Genomic DNA, 21391 nt, shown 5'->3' on the forward strand with positions numbered 1-21391 from the left:
CATGGTCAGGACAAGGGTGCTGAAGGGACAGGGAAAGATGATGAAGAAATTAGAGCTTCTGGCAGTAGTGACTAGGCCTGTGCACGGTTCGGTCCAGTCCAAAACCGACCAAAAAACCAGACCGGATCGTTCAAAACGGTCCAAAAAAACCCAAATCGAGCCGGACCAAAAAACTGTAAAAACCGGACCGGACCGGACCGTTTTGAATCTTTTAAACCGGACCGGACTGTTTTGAACCGTTTAGACCGGCTGTTTTGAACCGTTTAGACCGTACCGTTCTAGACCGTTTTGGACCGTTTGGACCGTTTTGAACCGTTTTACATATTAAAAAAAATCCATTAATTTTCTACCAAAACAAAAACATATAGTCATGTACGGGAGGTAAATACATGCATAAATGCCTAATTTGGCTAATTGGACAAGAATTTATTTTATTTTTTTTTATAAATAAACTGGTCCGGTCCGGTTTAACGGTTTTTTAAAAAAAAACCGGACCAGACCATTTGTAATGAGTAGACCGAACCGGACCGGATCGGAAGAAAAAAACCGTTTTAAACCGGAGCGGCGGTCTTAAAATCACTGGTCCGATCCGGTTTACGGTTTTTACGATTTTTTGCGTCGCCCTAGCAGTGACACAGACGGTATTGAAGACGAGAGTGATGAGGACTCCTCCAAAACTGCTGCCATCTGTTTGGTCTGTAACTTTTGAATTGTAGCTTTTATTTCCCGTTGATGTTTGGTCTGGTTGAAACACCCTAACTTCTATTTGTGTTCAGCCTCTGCTACTGCTCTGGTATGGTTGTTCAAGACTAAGTTCAGACCTTGTTGATTGTTGGTATTTCTGCTGTTTGCTTCAGTTCTCGTTTTTATGCTCAGATTATTGTTTCCTCCCTCTGTCTGGTCGATCCTTGCCTTTGGTATGTTTTTGAGGCAATCAGGGGGAGAGGTGTCATGGAGGTCATTTATTTTGACGCTCTTTTCTGGTCATGACACTTGGTTGAGAAATGCTCTGGAAAAGCTTGCCTAAAAAATAGCCAAAGGGTGAGATTGTTATTACGTTATCAGTTGGCTTTATTTTTTAGAGCAAGTTGTAAGGAAAGATGTCGGTCATCATGTTTCAGTTTATGGTAAGACAACATTCCTCTTGTGCGCAGACTGTTATTTTGGAAAGTTTCCGATTTTGACAGATTGCCTCGCTGGTGACTTTATTGAGTAATATTATTGCGAGTATGGGTAAGGAAACCCTAGATATACTTCCAGATTCGTATGACTGCTATAAAAGTCTTGCGCTCCCCCCTTAGTAGCCTTTGACGCTTTATCAAAACACTCAGAGCTCCTAAACGTGCACGACTGGCGGATTGGGAGGCTTGGTGTTTTGACAAGAGCAGTGTAATTCCTCAAACACTATTCCAAAAGATTGAGTGTTTGTATGATTTGGGTTCTGTGTTTACGTGGTTGAAGTTACACGTGCGTTGAAGACTAAAGTCGACCGAGTATAGGCGTTTGCTCGAAGAGTGGAATTGAGAGGGGTCTCAAATTCAGGGGAAGTCTCTGGTCTAGGTATTCGCTCGTGGTAATAATTTCTAGAGCTTTGATTGAGTGTTGTAATCATATAACATCTTTCTTGTTCTATTAACTACTATATAGTGAAATCATTTTCACTGGCAGAGTGTCCCAAGACGTAGGTGATGTTTCACTTAACTGGGTAACCATATTGTGTGTCTTTTCATTATCGCTCTTTTTGTTGATTATCCATTATCTGTGTTCAAGCAAGTTGTCAGACACATTGTCAATACATTGTGTGCGACATCTTGTCTTCGTGACTAATCAGATTTTCAGACTGTAAACCGAAATTCCGACGAAGAAATACGGCATAAGGTAGAATATGCGACAGATCTCCAAAGTGTTGTCGACGAAGTTTTTGGTTCGTCGTTTTTTTTAACGAACTACGGACGTTGGTCGGAGAATGGGAGAAGAAAATCGAAGAGAGAAGAGAAGAAAATCGAGCAAAGAAGATAGAAGGCAGGGAAAGTGTTGACCAGAACAGAGCCACATGTCACGCAGAGATTATGTCAATTTAGTCACGTGTCGCGCAAAGAAGAGGGCAAAAGAGTGCAACGTGGCAGACTCTAGATGACAGCTTTAAGTACTGTAGACTTTTATTATCTATGATATGGATAAACCCAATGATATTCAAAATTAATATTTTTACTGTAGAAAATAAAGTATATAAGTGATACTAAACTAAAATCTTGAGTATTTTATCTCACCATTAACTCTAATTAATTGGCATGCGGTTCGTAAGTGAAGGAGACAAGGAGTTTTGAAAAAAAAAAAAATGGCAAACAGCGGGGAATACGACAAACTAAGCGAACTAAAAGCTTTCGACGAAACAAAAGCCGGCGTGAAAGGACTCGTCGACGCCGGTGTCACGGAGATCCCACGCATTTTCCATCACAAATTCGACGACTCCGATCCACTCATCCCGGCCTCGGGAGATCCCAAGGCGACGACACGTGTCCCGGTCATAGACCTGGGAGAGCAGAGAAACGACATAGTCGTGAAGGTCAGAGAGGCGTCGCAGAAATGGGGTTTCTTCCAAATAGTCAACCACGGAATCGAAGAGAGCGTTCTTGAGGAGATGATTCGTGGGACCCGCCGATTTCACGAGCAAGACACGGGGGCGAAGAAAGAGTTTTACACGCGCGATCTGTCGAAGCGAGTGAAGTACAACAGCAATTTCGATCTCTACACGGGAGTTTCGACCAACTGGAGAGACACTGTTTGTTGTCTTATGGCTCCTAATCCCCCAAATCCTCAGGATCTGCCATCGGTTTTCAGGTTTTATTATTAATACATTAATATCATGTTTAGTCCGTGTCTTTTATTTTCAATTTCGGAAGCAAGATTTATTAATACATGAAAACAAAGATTCTTTAGTTTATATCGAACTCAGATTTATTTCTAAGATCGCATAATTCAAAAAAAAAAAAAAAAAAAATTATTTTTTTGTGTGTTTCTATAAATTGTGGATGTAGTGTTGGAATGTATAAGGCAATTCTTTTTAAACCAAACTAGATTCATTTGGTAATGACTCGACATAAGTAGCATTTGGTTAAACCCATATAATGTTTTTTTATGTTACTTTTATTTCTGCAAAATTTCTCCAAAAATAGAAAATTATAGACATTTGTAAAATTAGGTTAAAAAGAATACACTAGCTAATATCTATTAACCGCTACAAAACTAATTTTCTAGGTTTTACTGAGCCAAGTTAACACTTGACAAAACAAATTGATGAGTACTTGGGTTTTTGTGTTTTATTTTTATTTTTTTTATTTGGAGACGCTAATCTATTCACAAATTGATGGCAGGGATATCATTTTAGAGTACTCGGAGAAAATAACAAAAGTTGGAATCTTTGTGTTCGAATTGTTGTCCGAGGCTTTGGGACTAGACCCAAATTACTTGAAAAAAATCGAGTGCGCTGAGGATTTATTACTTAATTGCCATTATTATCCAGCATGTCCACAGCCAGAATTAACTGTGGGAGGAACCAAGCACGCTGACAATGATTTTCTCACAATCCTCTTGCAAGATCACATCGGTGGTCTCCAAATTCTTTGCGACGACAAATGGATCGGCGTTGCTCCTCAGCCCGGGGCTCTAATCGTCAACATCGGAGATCTCTTGCAAGTTAGTCCCTTTAAATTTATTTTCGCATGCTCTTTTGAAGTCAACCAAAGTTAAGTATAAAGAAATTAAAATAGTCATGTTGAGGTTATTAGATGGTGTTACGGGATAAATTAGTCAGGCACCGAGTAGGCTAGTCAGACTCCCGAGCAGTAAGAAGAATCTAGCATCGAGCTAAGGTAGAATAGACCCAAGGGCTGTCCATTGAAAAGGAACGAACCGTTCATAAGTCAAGAACGAAACCTACCGATAAGAACTTCGAAGAGAAGAGAAGAACGTGGGTCAAAGACTAGTCAAACCAAAAGAAAACATGTTTCAAATACTTAAACGCACACCTTGACGGTTCAGAAATCATACAAAGAGTGATAACCGTCCACCTCAGCAAGAGGGAAGCGGCAGTTACCCAAAAACCGTCTAGAACGTGGGATTGATCACCCCACGTTCCCCAGAATAACCGTCAGAACCCACGACCATATGAAGAAGGAAGCAACCCCAGACGAGTATATATAGGAACTTACGAAGATTCTCAAACGAGGGCACTTTTGATTTTCTTATCTTTTTCTACTTAGGACCTCTTGTAAACACTGCTCTCTTATATTAGATTCGTCGGTATAAAGAGAAAGTCTTGCTTAAACCACCTTTGTACTCGGAGTTCACTTACTCGGAGTCTGTGTATTTTCGTAAGATATTGTTGTACTAGTTTTACAGGTCAACAGTTGGAGCTAGAAGGAGGGGGACACGCTGAAGAATATGGCTAGCTTGTCCGCACCCGTGAACGCTGTCTCCAACCAGGAAACGGAGATAGAGCACCATAACCGCACCATGCCTCTCACCTTGGAAGAAATAGTTGAGCTTCTTCCGGAACCTAGCCTCGAAGAACAGTTCAGGCAGATGCAAGAGCATCTTTCAGTTCTAGAGGCGAGTAATAAAGAATTTAAGAGGAGGTTGCAGACAAGGAAAGTCACACTGCGAAGTGCAGTAGTGATCCCAGACGAAGAACCCTCGCACCGATCAGGGAAAGAACCCGTTGAGCAGGATCCGTAGGTTAAGAAACCTCGGAAACATGCTAAAGATCGATATGAGAGGGTGGAAGATGACTCTGAATCCGAGAAGGAGCAGTCCAGTCAGGAAAAGATTCCTGATCGGTACCAGCCTACTTTGGATAAAGGTCATTCAAACACTTTCAGAAATAGCATGGGAAGCTCGGAAACTGAAGACAGCGCGAGCACCAACAAAACAAATTTTAGAAGATTGGAGCGTCGAATCGAAGAGGTGGCCCTAGTTCAGAAGGAGTCTATCCCGAAAGTTGGAGAAGCTGTCTCCCCTTTCACAGCACGCGTGTTAGAACACCCGTTGCCTGATCGTTTCAAGATGCCAAGCATCCCAGTATACGATGGAAAGACCGACCCGGGAGACCATCTAGACACTTTTTCTTCTTGGATGCTGTTGTAAGGGGCAGGACCAGAAGTTATGTTCAGAGCGTTCTCTATCACTCTAACTGGCTCAGCCAAAAAGTGGTATAGAAAACTAAAGCCAAACTCCATAGGATCCTGGAAGCAGTTATCCAGAAAATTCATGGAACAGTTTGTCGGCTCCAGCTCGGGGAAAACCCCCAAAGAAAGGCTCCTAGCGGTGAGACAAGCCCATGACGAATCATTGAAAGATTTTATTAATCGCTACTCGGAGCAAGCTCTTCAGGTTGACGATCTGAATGAGGATTTTAAGCTCTTCGGGATCTCCTCCGGCGTCCGAACCGAATCAGAGTTCTGGTGGTCACTTCAGAAGACTAGTCCAAAGGACTACAACGATTTCCTGAAGAGAGCTCAGAAATATATCAACGCGGAGGAAGCAAGGTTGGCGGCAAGAAAAGCAAAGCCACCAAAGAGTTACCGAGAAGAGCACAGGGAGCGACATTCTGAGGATAACCGCCCAGCAAAGAAGAGCCGGTCTGGAGCAGGACCTCTGAAACCTTTTTCCAGTAAGTTTGATAAATATCATAAACTCAATACCCCGATAGAGGAGATATTTAGTCTTACACAGGACAAAGAAGATTTCCCTAAGCCAAGGCCGATCAAGAAAGATATCTCAAAGAGAGATAAAACAAAATATTGTGCTTTCCACGCGGACATCGGTCACCGCACTGCTGACCGTTTCAACCTCAAAGAGGCTATAGAAGCTTCGATCCGAAGAGGAGCGTTGAAGAAATTCAAGGCCGAGCACGGGGATCAAGAGGAACAAAAAGGTGAGGCGTATGCTGAAATCTCGCTCATAGTCGGAGGACCACATGTGGTAGGAACTTCAAGGAGCGCTCAAAAGAGCAATGTAAGAGAGGCCTACGCGGGACCCCGACAAATCTTGTTTACAGCCGAACAAAGGCCTAACAAGATAGCCAAACCTAGCTCGGAGCCGATCACCTTTACAACAGAAGATGCTCGGTATCAGCTCTTATCGGAAACAGGAATGTACACCGGATATTGGTGTACACTGGGAGTGCTGTCGACGTGCTCTATGAAGACACATTCAACAAAATGGGTCTTAAGCATGACGCATTAGCTCCTTCTCCTGAAAATCTCTATGGTTTCACAGGAGACTCAATCCAGCCCAAGGGAGTAGTCCCACTCCCACTAACTGTAGGAGAGAGCCCGAGAAATAAAACCACTAACACAACATGGGTGGTAGTTCCAGGAAAATCTTCGTTCAACGCGATCATTGGCAGGCCAACTTTGCAGTCTCTCGGGGCCATCGCTTCTGTGGAATATTTGAAGATGAAGTTTCCTACCGAGCACGGGGTAGGCGAAGTAGTCGGAACTCAGGCTATCGCGAGAAGCTGTTATGCGAATTATCTCAAAGAGAGTCAGGACAAAGATGTCCACAAAGTTATGATGATTGACTCAGACTTCGACCCACGCCTTCCGAGTCGAGAAGAAATTGGCCCAGGAGACGAAGTCGAGGAGATCACTCTGAATCCGAAACAACCTGAAAAGAAACTCAGAGTTGGAAAATATCTTGAATCAGGTAAATTCTTAGGTTTCATCGTTCATGAACGAGGCATCGAAGTAAATCCAGAGAAGATCACAGCCTTATGGAACATGACACCACCGCGGAACGTAAAAGAAATGCAAAAATTGACAGGGTGCATAGCTGCATTAAGCCATTTTATTTCAAGATCAACCGATCGAAGTATTCACTTCTTTAATGCGCTCAGAGGCTCCAAGGAATTTGAGTGGACCAAGCAATGCAATGAGAGTTTCGAGTCTCTAAAGGAACACTTGGCATGGCCTCCTACTTTAAGAAAAGTACAGGAAGGAGAGCCCCTGAAAATTTACTTAGCCGTATCGGAGCATGCAGTAAGTTCAGCGTTAATTAAGAATGAGGGAAAACACCAGGTCCCGGTTTATTATACTTCGCGACGTCTCAACGAGGCGGAAGGAAGATACCCGGAGCTCGAAAAGCTAGGCTTCGCCCTCATCACCGCTTCTCGGAAGCTGAAACACTATTTCCTCGCGCATCCGATTACAGTCCTTATCAATTTCCCGCTATGCCAGGTGCTGCAAAAACCCGATGTGTCCGGAAGACTAATGAAATGGTCGATCGAGCTGACACAATATGATATACGCTTCAGCCCCCGACCAGCAATCAAAGGACATGCAGTAGCTGACTTCATTGCAGAATTCACGTACAGACCAATTGATTTCCCAGTTTGGGACATGTACGTAGATGGAGCAGCCAACGAAAAGGGGTCCGGAGTCGGGATTGCGCTATCCAGTCCTGAAGGAGACAAGGTAAAATTTGCTTTAAAATTCGATTTCAATGCTTCAAACAATGAAGCTGAGTACGAAGCTATGATACATGGGCTACAAATAGCAAAAGATTTAGAAATAAAAAAGCTCAAAGTATATTCGGATTCTCAGTTAATTGTTAATCAAATGAAATTTGAATTTCAGGCAAAAGGCGAAAAGATGTCGTTATATGCCGAGAAAGCCAGAAACCTGGCGAACGAATTCGAACTTTGCGAAATCACCCAAGTCCCCAGAGCCATGAACGAAGAGGCTGATGCATTAGCGAAGTTTGCCACACAAGGATCCGACTCGGAGTTAATCCCAGTCATCAAGATTGGGCAACCTAGCATTGAGCAGGCTCCCCATGTGCTTCAAGTCGATCAACGAAAGTCATGACAAACTTCGATAAGAGAGTACTTGCAGCACGGAGCTCTGCCCAATGATAAAAATGAGGCTAGAAGCTTGAAATTCAGAGCTGCTCGGTATTTCTTAGAAGGTCAAAATCTCTACAAAAGAGGATTTTCTCAGGCTCTCCTCAAATGTCTAGACGAAGACGAAGCTGAATACACTCTCAAAGAGATCCATGAAGGGATATGCGGAAGTCACATCGGATGCGAAGCGTTGGCACAGAAAATCATCCGGCAAGGACTCTACTGGCCAACACTGAAAGCCGACGCTCGGCACATGACACAAAAATGTGTCAAGTGCCAGAAGTTCTCTAACATCCCGAAGCTTCCTCTTAATCCACTCATGCCAACATAACCCGAGGTGGATGCAGGTACGCGATTGTAGCCATCGATTATTTTTCAAAATGGGTTGAAGTCGAGCCCTTGAATAAAATAACCGCTCATGCAATTGAGAAATTTGTATGGAAAAATATCATTACTCGGTTTGGGATACCAGTCAAAATTGTATCCGACCACGAAACTCAATTTGACTGCGATTCCTTCAAGAGTTTTTGTGAAAAATATGGCATTAAAAGGTTTTTTCTACTCCAATCAGACAACAGTCCAACGGATTGGTGGAGGCCGTCAACAAAACAATAAAACATGGCCTAAAAACGAAGTTAGGCGAACATAAATCAGAGTGGGTGGATATGCTCCAACAAGTCCTCTGGTCATACAGAACCACCGAGCACTCTGCAACTGGCGAAACGCCTTTCTCCCTCGCATACGGTTCCGACGCGGTCATCCCGACCGATGTCATGATATCAACAGTGAGAAGAGAAAACTACTCAACAGAGGTAAACAACGATATTTTAAAAATTAGTCTAGACTTGCTAGAAGAAAAAAGAGAAAAAGCCAGATTAAGAAATCTCGCTAACCAACAAAAAGTTACTCGGTATTTCAACAGGAAAGTCCGACCAAGATCTTTCAAAGTCGGTGACAAAGTCCTCAGAAGAGTTTTTCTCCACACCAAAATCCACCAGGAGGGAGCCTTCAACGCAAACTGGGAAGGACTCTACATCATCCGAGAAGACTTCGGAAACGGGGCATACCGATTACAACAGTTGAGCGGTGATATGGAGAAAACCCCTGGAATGCCGAGTACCTGCGGCGATTCTACGTTTAAGTATTTCCATTTTAAACATTCAAAAAGCGGCTTGGTCTCATTTATTGTATTTACAATTTCAAAAAGCGGCTTGGTCGCATTTATTGTATTTACGATTTCAAAAGCGGCTTGGTCGCATATACTTGTGATTTTCAAAAGTAATTATCCCTTGTTTACTATTTATTCTACTCGGTGCTTGAGACACGGTTTTAACACATTCACGGCAAAATAAACTAGGCGGCAGGATAATTGGCAAACAAACTTTTAAAAATGTTTTATTCTTTAGAAAACTTAAAACCGGTTGTTTTAAAAATACTTTCTCCTTAGTTATACTTTATTTTGCCAAAATTCAGAAATACTTTCTAGTTAGTTATAATTTATTTTGCCAAGTTCAGAAAACTCAGATAAATTAACTCCGACTACGGATCAACTGTTCAAAACCTAAACAGGTTACAAAAAATTACATATTAAAAGGATCCGACTACGGATCAGCTGTTCAAAACCCAAACGGGTTACAAAAAATTACATAACAAAAAGAAAATAAAACGCTACTCCTGGTCGCCTCCTCCATCCAAATCGTCGCTAGCTCTTGACTCCGAATCTTCATCAAGATCCGTAGTATCCAGAGTAGGATTCTTCGGGCCGAGGATCTGAACGGCTTCGTTTAACCCAGCGGTATAAAGATCATCGCGCATGTTGCGATAGTCCTCGGAAGCTTTGTACTCTTCCACCGCTGTTAAACGAGCAGCCTCGAGATCTGCTTGGAATTTCCGCCCAAGCTCTGACCGGATCTTCGCCGTGCATCCCTGGCCGCATCCCTCTCCTTGAGAAAACGATCATTCCGCTGCCTCAAAGAGCTGAGCTCGGATCCCAGTTAGCCAACGAGGCCGACCACACTGACAAAGCTCTGTGAAAATCACACCAACAAATAGTCAGCTCCAAAATATACGTGAAAGCACAAGGAAAGGAAAAAGGTGCCGACTAGGTAAATAAAAATGATAACATACCGAAACCACAGAGTCGGTGACTTGAGTAAGCCTCTCTAGCGGCTCAGACCCTAGGACGGCCTGGACCTTCTCGGCGGGTAGACGTTCATGAAGAAAAGAGACAAGCGAAGTCAGGTGATCGGGAGCATAGGAAGGTTCAATTAGGCTCTTCCCCGTAGAAGAGATAGGGTGATCGGAATTCTTCGAAGTAGACGGAGCCGCCCGTTTACCTGCAGAAGAAGCCTTGGAGGCCTTAGTACGCTTCGGGTTTTGGGGGACCTGGTCGGGAGCGGCTCTTTTCTTCGCCATCTGTGCGATCTCTGTTAAGAAGAAAAAAAGCAAGAATAATAAGAGACTGGAACGCATATGATTTGGTGAGAAATAAATAAAGTACTCACTCGATTAGGGGTAATAATAATATTGGTCAAGTAAATCCGGGTCCGACAACACCAATGTCGACCGATCAGCCTCCGATATGTCGAATATCTCGGAGTGAAGTGGCCTCTCGTCCTCGGAATACTGCGGAAGGGAACCTGGAACCAAAAATAGAAAATGTAAGGAAACCAGATAAGAATTCTGATCCCACTTATCAGACGAGAAGTTTAAACCAGAATCACACCCAGTTCCGAGAACGAAGCTTCTATGGGGCATCTCTCGTAGAAAACGTCCCCCTCAGTCCAAAAGAAATAATCCTTCCAATTTTTTTGACTGGAAGGAAGACGAGTAACAACTCTAGACTTATCATCATGGGCCCGAGCATAATAATAACCGTGCTACCTCGGAGCCGACTTGAGCGAATAGTACTGAGAGAAATCCTCTAAAGTGACGGGACGACCATAAACTTTCGCCCACAACACAGCCATCCCAACAAAAATCTTATATACATTGGGGACGAGCTGAGTAGGAGAACACCCCAGGTCGGAGACGAACTGAGATATGAGAGGATGCATCGACAATCCTTCAATCACATTCAAGGTAGCCTTGTTGAAGGCAATCTTCCCGGCAGGGGGCTGATCAGCCCTCTCATCTTCTGAAGGGGCCGAGATGACAATCCCATGCGCGATCTCAAACTCCTCCCTCAAGTCTTGTATATATTTCTCGGTAACCCGAGAAGTCCAAATTCTAGCCGAAAATTGGCCTTCTTTGCGTTTAAACACTAGGGCCTCATCTTCCTCCTCCGGAAGATCTACCCCAAAAGTCCTCCCGCTCGGACCTGGAGCGCTTTGAGAATGCTCTTGCGAAATAGAAGGGCTCATCGTCTCTCGGGACTCTGACTCGCTTCCCCTCGAAGAAGCGGACGAGGATGATATCTCCAAAACCATGGTATCCCTACACGACAGGGAAGACGAGTCAAAAACCCTTGCCTCGTTATCAACCCCCTCGGACTCGGGACTGAGATACACGCATGATTCCTCATAAGCGATTACGGGACGGTCCCATCCGATCTCTGGGACATGATACCAAACTCGACTCCTGAGGAAAGGGAACGTGGTCCCATCCAACAAGATAACATTATCGGGGTCGGGCTCCGATCGCCGAACAACACGGGGGTCGAAATTCAAGTCAGGACGCGCAAGTTCTCCCATGTCCCTAAGGAAGTTGAGAAACTATGATCCCTAAAGTCCGGAGGGTCCGAATATGAGAAATGAAGGAAAGAACAGATCACCGAGTAACGACCTTAAAACGAAAAGATATATATCGGATTAATGATAAAGAAACCTTACCCACAAGTTTGAAGGTCGGAAGATCTGAACAAAAACAAGAGAACTGGGAGCACAGTCCGAATAAGGCAGACCAAACCGAGAACACACCAAGAGCGAAATTCGGGAAGAAATGCAAAATGAAGTCAAAATTTCGGAAAAGACCTTATATAAAGACCACATGAACAGCTAGGATTAAGCTTGTCCAAGAAGCCAAACGAATCTGACCGTCGAAGCGAAACGACGCGATGATTCAACATTACCAAAGACAAACGACGTCGTACGATACCCTGTGAAAAAGAAAGGAATATAGAACTTTACTCGGGTCATTCTGAGACGAACAAGCAAAAATAAACACGACCATCAATTAAACCGAAATAGTTCCTTACCATTTTTGCTAAAAATACTAAGAAACTTGAGGGCTGCTGTTACGGGATAAATTAGTCAGGCACCGAGTAGGCTAGTGAGACTCCCGAGCAGTAAGAAGAATCCAGCACCGAGCTAAGGTAGAATAGACCCAAGGGCTGTCCATTGAAAAAGAACGAACCGTTCATAAGTCAAGAACAAAACCTACCGATCAGAACTTCGAAGAGAAGAGAAGAACGTGGGTCAAAGACGTCAAAGACTAGTCAAACCAAAAGAAAACATGTTTCAAATACTTAAACGCACACCTTGACGGTTCAGAAATCATACAAAGAGTGATAACCGTGCACCTCAGCAAGAGGGAAGCGGCAGTTACCCAAAAACCGTCTAGAACGTGGGATTGATCACCCCACGTTCCCCAGAATAACCGTCAGAACTTACGACCATGTGAAGAAGGAAGCAACCCCAGACGAGTATAAATAGGAACTTACGAAGATTCTCCAACGAGGGCACTTTTGAATACTTTTCTTATCTTTTTCTACTTAGGACCTCTTGTAAACACTGCTCTCTTATATTAGATTCGTCGGTATAAAGAGAAAGTCTTGCTTAAACCACATTTGTACTCGGAGTTTACTTACTCGGAGTCTGTGTATTTTCGTAAGATATTGTTGTACTAGTTTTACAGGTCAACAGATGGTAATTTATAAATAGCTTATAAATAGATTATTCATATATAAATAGGCGGATCAATATTCGAATTCAGGGGTGCCAATTGTCAAAAATAATTTGTAAGGTAAAAAGGTTAGCTAAAAATTTATAAATCGCTAAATACTCCAATTTAAAAAGAGTTTAAAGCAATATTTTTAGAATTTTTAATGTAATTTGCAACTATATTTCATAGGTGTATTAGATTTCTAGTTTTTGTAACAATATATATATATATATATATATATATATATATATAATCAAGAGCTACTAGTAAAGAAAAAAACAGGATTGCTTTTAAATTTTATTATTAAAAAAATAAATTAAAGGGATCAAATACAAATACTAAATAGTTAGGTCAAAGACTTTATAGGTAAAACGGGATCTGTATCTGAGTATACTACGATTTTTCAGCTTATATCGAACGACGCATTCAAAAGCTCTGAACACAGAGTACTAATTACTCGTGAAGGTCCAAGGGTATCGGTTGCGAGCTTTTTCGGTACTGATTTCTCACCACCAACTAGACATTATGGACCAATCAAGGAATTGCTATCGGAAAATAATCCTCCAAAGTACAAGGAAACCACGGTGAAAGAATTTTGTAGCCATTTCATGGAAAAAGGCTTGGGTGGAAAATCATCAGCTTTGGATCATTTTAAGCTATAAAGTTGACTAAGCACAAAAACAAAATCCTGGATAATAGATATTTAGTACTTTGTTTGTTTTGCTGTCTCAATTCCAGATTTGAGATTTCGAAATAAAAATTTGGATGTGGAATAGAATCTCTGAAACAATATTGCCACGTAATAGTAATTGATTTGAATGGCATAAATGATATAAAGGATGTGTTTTTTTTTTTTTTTTTTCAAAGTAAAATGAAAAATATGAAGAAAAAACAAACTCGAAATTTAGCTCTGATTATATTTGAAATTTTATCTTCCCATAAAATACTGAGACATTAAATCCGTGAAATCTCAAATGTAAATCTTATGGGATGCTGTTTTCTCTGTCTTTATTATAAAAAAAATGATCTTTTTATTTCTAGAATAGTCTTAGACAAGGAATCGAATGCCGTTATCGATACCGTATCGGGACTCATATTTTGATAGGTTCCCGGAAGATGCCCTTTTGCCGGGGTATCCAGTGAAACCAAGGGTAAACCGTACCGATGAACTTACCGTTACCGATGTGGTTTATCGGCAAATACCGGACTTATCGAAGGGGTACCCAGTGAATTTTTTTTTTATAAAATGTCATACATATTACATACCATAAACTAAAAAAAAAAATAATTTATAAAATCTTTATTACATAATTAATTTGAACCAAAAACCTATTGAAAATAGCTTAAAGTCTTAAAACTTTCCAAATGTTCAAAGAAAACAACCGAAAAAATGACTACTTCGGTAATATCTCTCGACTAACGGTCATACAATAATCGTACCAACTCAAAAAATGAGCGTATGATATTTGGTACATCTCCAAATGGTAGTCGTATTCCCATTGCGTCATACCTGTAGAGAAAGAGTATGCGGGGTAACCTTGTTGCGGTCGGACTGGGGTAATGATGGGTTGTGGTGATGGACAATAGTCATTGTTGTGGTAAGAGGAAAAGTCTTCATAGTACTGGTACGAGTACCCCGTATCTTGAGGAGTAATTACCACCGATCCGAAGTTGGTCGACAAATCATCAACGTCATTGCTAGACGTAAATGACATGGCATCGTTCATTCCTCCGTCGTGGTCGCCCGGATAACTTGTGTCAAAAAGAGTCGGGTGGAAATAGTATAGTCTTCATCACTTGGTACGTATCCACCGCCACCACCACCACCACTGTAGAAGCCTCCACGTCCGCCCTCACCACCACCACCACCACCACCGCTAGAGAAGCCTCCGCCATAGTCACCACCACCGTAGGTACCTCGATCGTCTCCACCCCCTCCATCTCCATGTTGTCAATGGTGCCCACAAGAAGAGTAGTAGTGTATATTTGTGTACATTTGATGTAATATAGTCTTACGAAGACTCTTGCTTGTAATTGCCTATTCATTCATTAATAAAGTTGAAACGTTCATTCAATCTTCCTTGTTTGAAGCTTTATGATAAAACCTTAGTCTTTTAGTCCATAAACAAACTTAACAACTTACGAAGAGACAAATGTAGATTTGCATGAACAAACTCTTCGTAGTTTGCTTAAAACCATATATTCGCAATCTTAGGGTCAAAGGACTATTGACTTCAGTACGATTGTTAGAAGAATCTATGATGTCTGGTTATGAGGCATTGAGAGTTGGAGACTCTATAGTTCTTCTAGGTATCTTCCGAAGGTACTGAATTGACCAGTGCACTTCTAGAGACAAGATAAGAACAAACCATTTAACCTCTTATGTCTCGAAGTCACTATGTATGAATTGCATCATGCTCACCTTAATCCTGAAATGAGACATGCCATTTCACACCTTAGTATTCTCATTTGAGAAAGTCAGAGTTGGGACTCACTATGTGATTCCGAACAGGGCCTATTGGTGAAGTACTAAGTTGTGAGTATGTCATGAGTAACTTTGTGAAGTTCTCATAGATATGGAATTCATGTACAAGATTGCTGAAATGCAATGTATGTCACCTCATGCTTTGTTCCTTGGAGTGTGAATAAATGAACTGGCCAATGTCCAAATTGAGTCCTGCCTCTTTTGGATGAAACAATGTGACTTGTTAGCTCCTCGTCAATACATTGTTTCTAACTTATTCACAAGCGACAAAGGAGTTGAGGAAATAACAGCTAGAAGGGTAAAATGGTAATTCAGTAAATCCCGACTAGCTGATGACATTCATGAAGGGTAAACATAGATAATATTCAGTGGATCCGCTCATCATAATTAGGTTGAATTCTTGAGTAGAAAATAAATTCATTTGAACCGAGAGATTTTCAGTGTCAACTCTTTAGTGGAGTCAGTTGGCATTAAACTAAACTTGGAAAAGGTTTGTGAACTTTTGAGTCCAAATGTTTAGCTCAAGCTTTGTTCATTTGGGTCCATGAGGTCACTGTCACGAATCACATCGATATGAATAGTTAAACTGGAAGCTAAGTCAAAACAAGAACGAAAATAGTTAAAAGGGTATTTTTGTCTTTTGAGACAAAGGATGAAATGAATTTTTTGACAAGTTCATTTGATGACTTAATGTCACTCGGCCATGACTTGATCATTGGGCCTCGTGAATTAATTTCATTTCATAAGAGTTTTATTGAAAATTCTTAATGGGCCTTTTTCATGTTCTCATGAATAAATGAAGAAGCTTCTAGAAGCTCCTTCTAGAGACATGTTGGGCGCCTACCCTATAGAGAAATAGGAGAGTTTATTTTGTGCATAAATGTATTTAGATACTTGCCAAAAGAAAAAGAGGAAACAAATTTGCATAAGGATGCATAAGGGAATCGGCCAAGTTGAGAAAAAGGCAAGCCATGAACAAAATTGGAAACAAATCAAGGCTTCTAGAAGCCCTTGTTTGGCCGAGTGTCTCAATAGGGAAAAGAGGAAATTGGCTCATGAATATGTGATATTCTATAGAAGAGGAAACTACCTTATTGAAGGTGAGACCTCTCCTATAAATAGGAGCCTCATTTCCTCACATTTCATTCATCCAAGTTTAAGAGATTGAGAGACTCTCTCTCTCTAGACCTTGTGGCCGATTTCTCCTCTCTCTCTCTCTAGTTTTTTTTTTTTTTTTGGCACGTATGTCCTCATTTGACCTAGTGGTTTTAGCTCTTCGACTTTGAGACTTGTTCTCGAGTCGTCGTGTTTAAAAGTGCCCACTCACTAATTCCTTTATTCTCGAGTGATTCATGTGATATAAACTTTTGTGGTTGCTCGAGTTGGCGAGGAAAGAAAGAGAGACGTGCTGCGAGGGGAGACGAGCGTTGCAAACTTTCCAAAAGCTTCTTCAAAGTTCAAGCTTCAAGAAAGGTTAGTAAACTTCTTAGCTCATATTAGTTTTTAATTACATGTACTTGCTCTTTTGTCTAGGTTAGTAAAAAACCGTTTTTACTTGTAAAAGAAAATTTTTAAAATTCCGCCGCTTCACGAAGCGTTAAACTTTTTCTTAAACACTAGATCGATTCCAACAAATTGTATCAGAGCTATGGTCAAAGATTAGCATGTACATGTATTTAAAATTATGAGCTTGAAAATCGTTTTCGAAAGTTTACTAATTTTGTGACAAGTTAGAATTGTTATCTTAGTTTTTTTTTTAATTTATTGCTTTTGCCTTTAAATTAAAAACCATGTTGATTTTCTATGAGTTTGAGATGTTTTTAAAACACATTAGAATCAGTTCTAAAAGTTTTTAATTTTTTTATATTGAAAAACGTGTTTTAAAGGTTTGAGAAATTTCGAGTAAAATTTTGTGACTAGTTTTCTTGTCTTACTAGTTTCTTATTTTTACTTGAATCGTTTTATGCTTGTTGTTATTTCTTTTATGCCTTGTTATTACCTTGCTAATAAAACACAAATAAAAGCTTTAACAACCTTCATAAAACGTTCCGTTACACTCGATTCTTTTTCGCACCTAAAAAGGACCAAGCTTTAATTATTTCTTTTTCTTCGAGCTGGAGTAAACCCGCATTAAAAGTGGCATAACTCTCTGCTCAGAAATCGAAATTTAATAATTCTTGACTCAAATTAAAGCTGTGTCTGTCCTCTGTCCAATGCCACCGGTTTCAGCTCAAAAGGACATCGGAGCCGCCAGATATGGCGATTTTACTCCGAGGTGCGCGGCTGTCTGAAACTCCAGTTTTTTAGAAATCCGGATTTTCAAACCCCACTACCATGAGTTATAGAACTCTAATGAGAAAATTTTCTTGAGCAAAAATGTTTTTCATATGATTATAAACATGATGTGTAAGATTAAAATGTTTTTATTTTTGAAAGTTAAATTGAAATTGAGTTTTTTACAAAACTAGTTTGAATTTTGAAAAAACGTTTTCACTTTCAAACTTGAAAAATATTTTGTCATCCAAATCAAATAAATTTTCAAAATGTTTTCAAAACTATATCTATATCACATATGTTCAAAATCTATATGCTCTTGAAAATTTGAGTGGGAGGTCTCCTTGTAGACATGCCGAAAAATAAAAAGATGTGTAATCTCAAACTTTCAAGTGTTCGAGTGAGTTGAAGTTCACACTTCCCTCACGCACCTTCCCGAAATAGAAAATAGGAAAAGATCGAGTATGTACCTTGTGCCTTTATGCACTAATACTACTCTGAACATGTCGATCTAGGATTCTCTTCTAGTTGTCCGCTCTGTCGCTCTCTAACTAGGAAATCTGTTTCCGAACTTATAAGAGTCGATGAACCAACTCCAAAAACTAAGTGGGAGGGTTATACTTGTTGTTTGTAACCCACGATCCCCAACACTAATAAAAAGTGCAAGTGTCGCCGGACTAAGAGTCACCCTCGTGGCCCTCTCTTAAATGAGAGTACTCAAGGGCGCTTTGCTCTGATCATTGCTCAATGAGCTACGTCCGAGAGTGAGACGATGATGGCAAGGCCTCCCCTTGGGGGATTGTTTTTCAAAGTTGATCTTTTGGACTAAGTGGTTGGTTGCACACTTAGGCTCAATCCCTAGTAATCCTCCCTCGAGGCCCTGCGAAAGGATGTGAGTGATCAAACCATTTTACAAGGTGGCTAGTCAAAATAGATGTATTGACATCTTGGCTTAGCATTAATGATGTGTCATTTACTTATAAAAGGAGATTATTTGCGGCCTTCTCTTGAGGGAGTAAATTATCGTTTGGTTTATAACACCTTTGGATTTTATAAAAGTCTTAATAAAACTTAAATCCTAAACCAAAGACTAATCATAAACTTGTTTCAACTTATATAGGCAATATGTCTCTCAACCATCTCTCTATCTTTCTTTCCTCGATCAAACTCGAAAACGAAAACTACGTAGATTCGAAATGTAACCTCGACATAATACCTACCGTTAACAAGCACAAATGGGTACTCACCACCCCGTGTCCTCCTCTAACGAATGATGATTCAACTCAAGAGGACAATGACTTCTTAGCGGCCAGGCTTCGATCCGATGAGATTGTGAGGTGCTATATCTTGGCTTCTATGAACAATATGCTGAAAGAACAACATCGTGACATCGAGACTGCCGCTGACATGCTCTACAATCTCCTTGAGATGTTTGGAGGGCAAAGGCGTCAAACAAGGCTACAAGCAGTCCGACAGTTTATGAACTGTCATATGCAGGCTAGGACTCCTGTTGGAGACTTCATGATACTGATCATTAGTTTTCTGAATAAAATGGAAATCCTAGGATCTGAGATTGATGGGAAGAATATCATAGATATGATCTTAGAAACTCTCCCCGCATCTCTTGATACCTCCAAGATGAACTACTTCATAAAAAAGCTAGTGTACACTGTTACCAAGCTTATGAAGGGACTTCACACTGCTGTAGGTCTCACTAAGAGAAAGAGGAATCAAGGAGAGGCACATGCTACTGAGCAAAAAGCCTCCGCCTCTGGAACTAAGAACAGACCTTACAAAGTCGATAAAAAGAACTGTCCTGCCTATCTCAAAGCAAAGGAACATAGTATTGTACTAGTTACCGAAGCATGCTTAGTAGCTGATAATGTATCAACGTGGATTCTTGACTCCGCTGCTACTAACCATATTTGATGTTCCTTGAATGGTTTCAAGAAAACCAAAAGCTTAGAGGAAGGCGAGTTCTGTTTCAAATGGGGTGATGGGAGCCTGGTGTCCGCGAAGGCTGTGGGATCCGTGACGCTGTCTTTTGAAGACCGCACTTTAAACTTGAATAATGTTTATTTTGTTCCTACCTTTGGGAAGAACTTAATATCCGTTGCTCGTCTTCGTGAGCAAGATTATTGTTTAAAGTTCATTAAGAATCGAATTCGTATTTCGTTTCCTGATAATTCTTTTGTCACTGATGCATGTATGAAGAATGCTCTTTTCTACATCTATCCCACTCAACCTTCTCTTTTAGACACCGAAATAGATAATGATCTAATTAGGGAGCCAAAGAGGATCAAACTTTCTGAATCCTCCGATCTAACAAAATCAACATACCTCTGGCACTTGAGACTTGGTCATATCAGTCTAGATAGGATTAAGAGACTTGTGAGGGACGGTCCACTCCAAGACTCTGCAATAGGTTCACTACCTACTTGTGAATCCGCATAGAAGGAAAAATGACTAAGCGACCTTTCTCCGATAAGGGTCGAAGAGCCACTGAGCTGCTGGAACTAGTACATTCTGATGTATGTGGTCCGCTCAGCCAACAGGCACGTGGAGGATACGAATACTTCGTTACCTTCACCGATGATTACTCACGATATGGGTTTGTCTATTTGCTCAAACACAAATCCGAGACCTTTAACGTATTTAAGGTCTTTAGGGCTTTAGTGGAAAAGCAAACTGGCAAAGTGATCAAAACCCTTCGATCTGATCGAGGTGGTGAGTATATGTCTGGAGAGTTCGATGACTTTCTTAAAGAAGAAGGTATCGCTTCTCAGCTTACCGCACCTGGCACACCTCAACAAAACGGAGTGTCAGAGAGAAGAAACCGAACTCTTATGGAGATGGTTAGATCAATGATGAGTTACTCATCACTCCCTCTTTCCTTTTGGGGATATGCCCTCGAAACAGCCGTTTACATTCTGAACCAAGTTCCGTCTAAAACGGTTCCTGGTACTCCTTATGAACGATGGAATGGCCGTAAAGTGAATCTTTGCCGCATCCGAATTTGGGGTTGCCCTACACACGTGCTGAGGCAAAAGACTAGCAAGTTGGCTAGTAGGTCAGAATTGTGCCTGTTTGTGGGATATCCAAAGGAAACCAAAGGTTTCATTTTCTATAGTCCCGAGGATGATAAGACTTTCGTTAGCACGAATGCTCGTTTCCTTGAGGAGGACTTTATGAAGGATGCAAAACCTAGAAGCAAAATTGTGCTTGAAGAAAAGTTGGGTGAGGAAGCTTCTACCTCATCTGTAAGAACTGACCTTACCCCAACTGAAACACAACCTAACTCATCAGAATCTCATCAAGTAGTACTTCGACGTAGTGGGAGGGCTATTCAAAAGCCTGACAGGTACATGTCTTATGGAGACTCTCTTGTAGCCGTCTCGGACATGGATGATCCTGTTTCCTATAGCCAAGCGATGGCTTGTTCTGAATCAAACCTTTGGCTTGACGCCATGAAAGTTGAAATGCACTCGATGTATGTCAACAATGTCTGGAAACTTGTAGACCTTCCTGAAGGGATTAAACACGTAGCGTGTAAGTGGATATACAAGAAGAAAAGGGGTCCTGATGGGAACGTCGAGACGTTCAAAGCACGACTTGTGGCGAAGGGTTATACCCTACAAGAAGGGATTGACTATGAAGAAACCTTCTCGCCAGTCGCGATGCTTAAATCCATCCGCATACTCCTATCCATAGCTGCAGCTCTCGACTATGAGATCTGGCAAATGGATGTCAAGACAGCCTTTCTGAATGGCAATCTTGACGAGCGCATTTGCATGGCTCAACCAGACGGTTTTGTGGAAGAAGGTCAAGAGACCAAGGTTTGTGAGTTG

The 21391-nt window shown here is 41.2% G+C and overlaps 1 protein-coding gene across 2 annotated transcripts; it reads left to right on the forward strand.

Annotated features, from left to right (window-relative positions):
- The first annotated feature begins 2273 nt into the window (after window positions 1-2273).
- Window positions 2274-13602, forward strand: LOC149393386 (1-aminocyclopropane-1-carboxylate oxidase homolog 3-like). Of its 2 annotated transcripts, none has more exons than XM_089617086.1 (3): window positions 2274-2841; window positions 3375-3696; window positions 13192-13602. In XM_089617086.1, exons 1-3 carry the CDS (start codon window positions 2339-2341, stop codon window positions 13444-13446), a joined length of 1080 nt encoding a protein of 359 aa, XP_089473212.1. In that variant the 5' UTR covers window positions 2274-2338; the 3' UTR covers window positions 13447-13602. The 2 variants fall into 2 exon arrangements, with proteins under 2 accessions (XP_089473212.1, XP_089473213.1); XM_089617087.1 differs by having other exon boundaries at window positions 13250-13602.
- The last annotated feature ends 7789 nt before the right edge of the window (window positions 13603-21391 follow it).

The sequence above is a fragment of the Urtica dioica genome, chromosome 6 (assembly GCF_054948205.1).
Source record: "Urtica dioica subsp. dioica isolate 48M chromosome 6, U.dioica_male_clone48M_v1_H2, whole genome shotgun sequence".
Classification (NCBI taxonomy): Eukaryota; Viridiplantae; Streptophyta; class Magnoliopsida; order Rosales; family Urticaceae; genus Urtica; species Urtica dioica.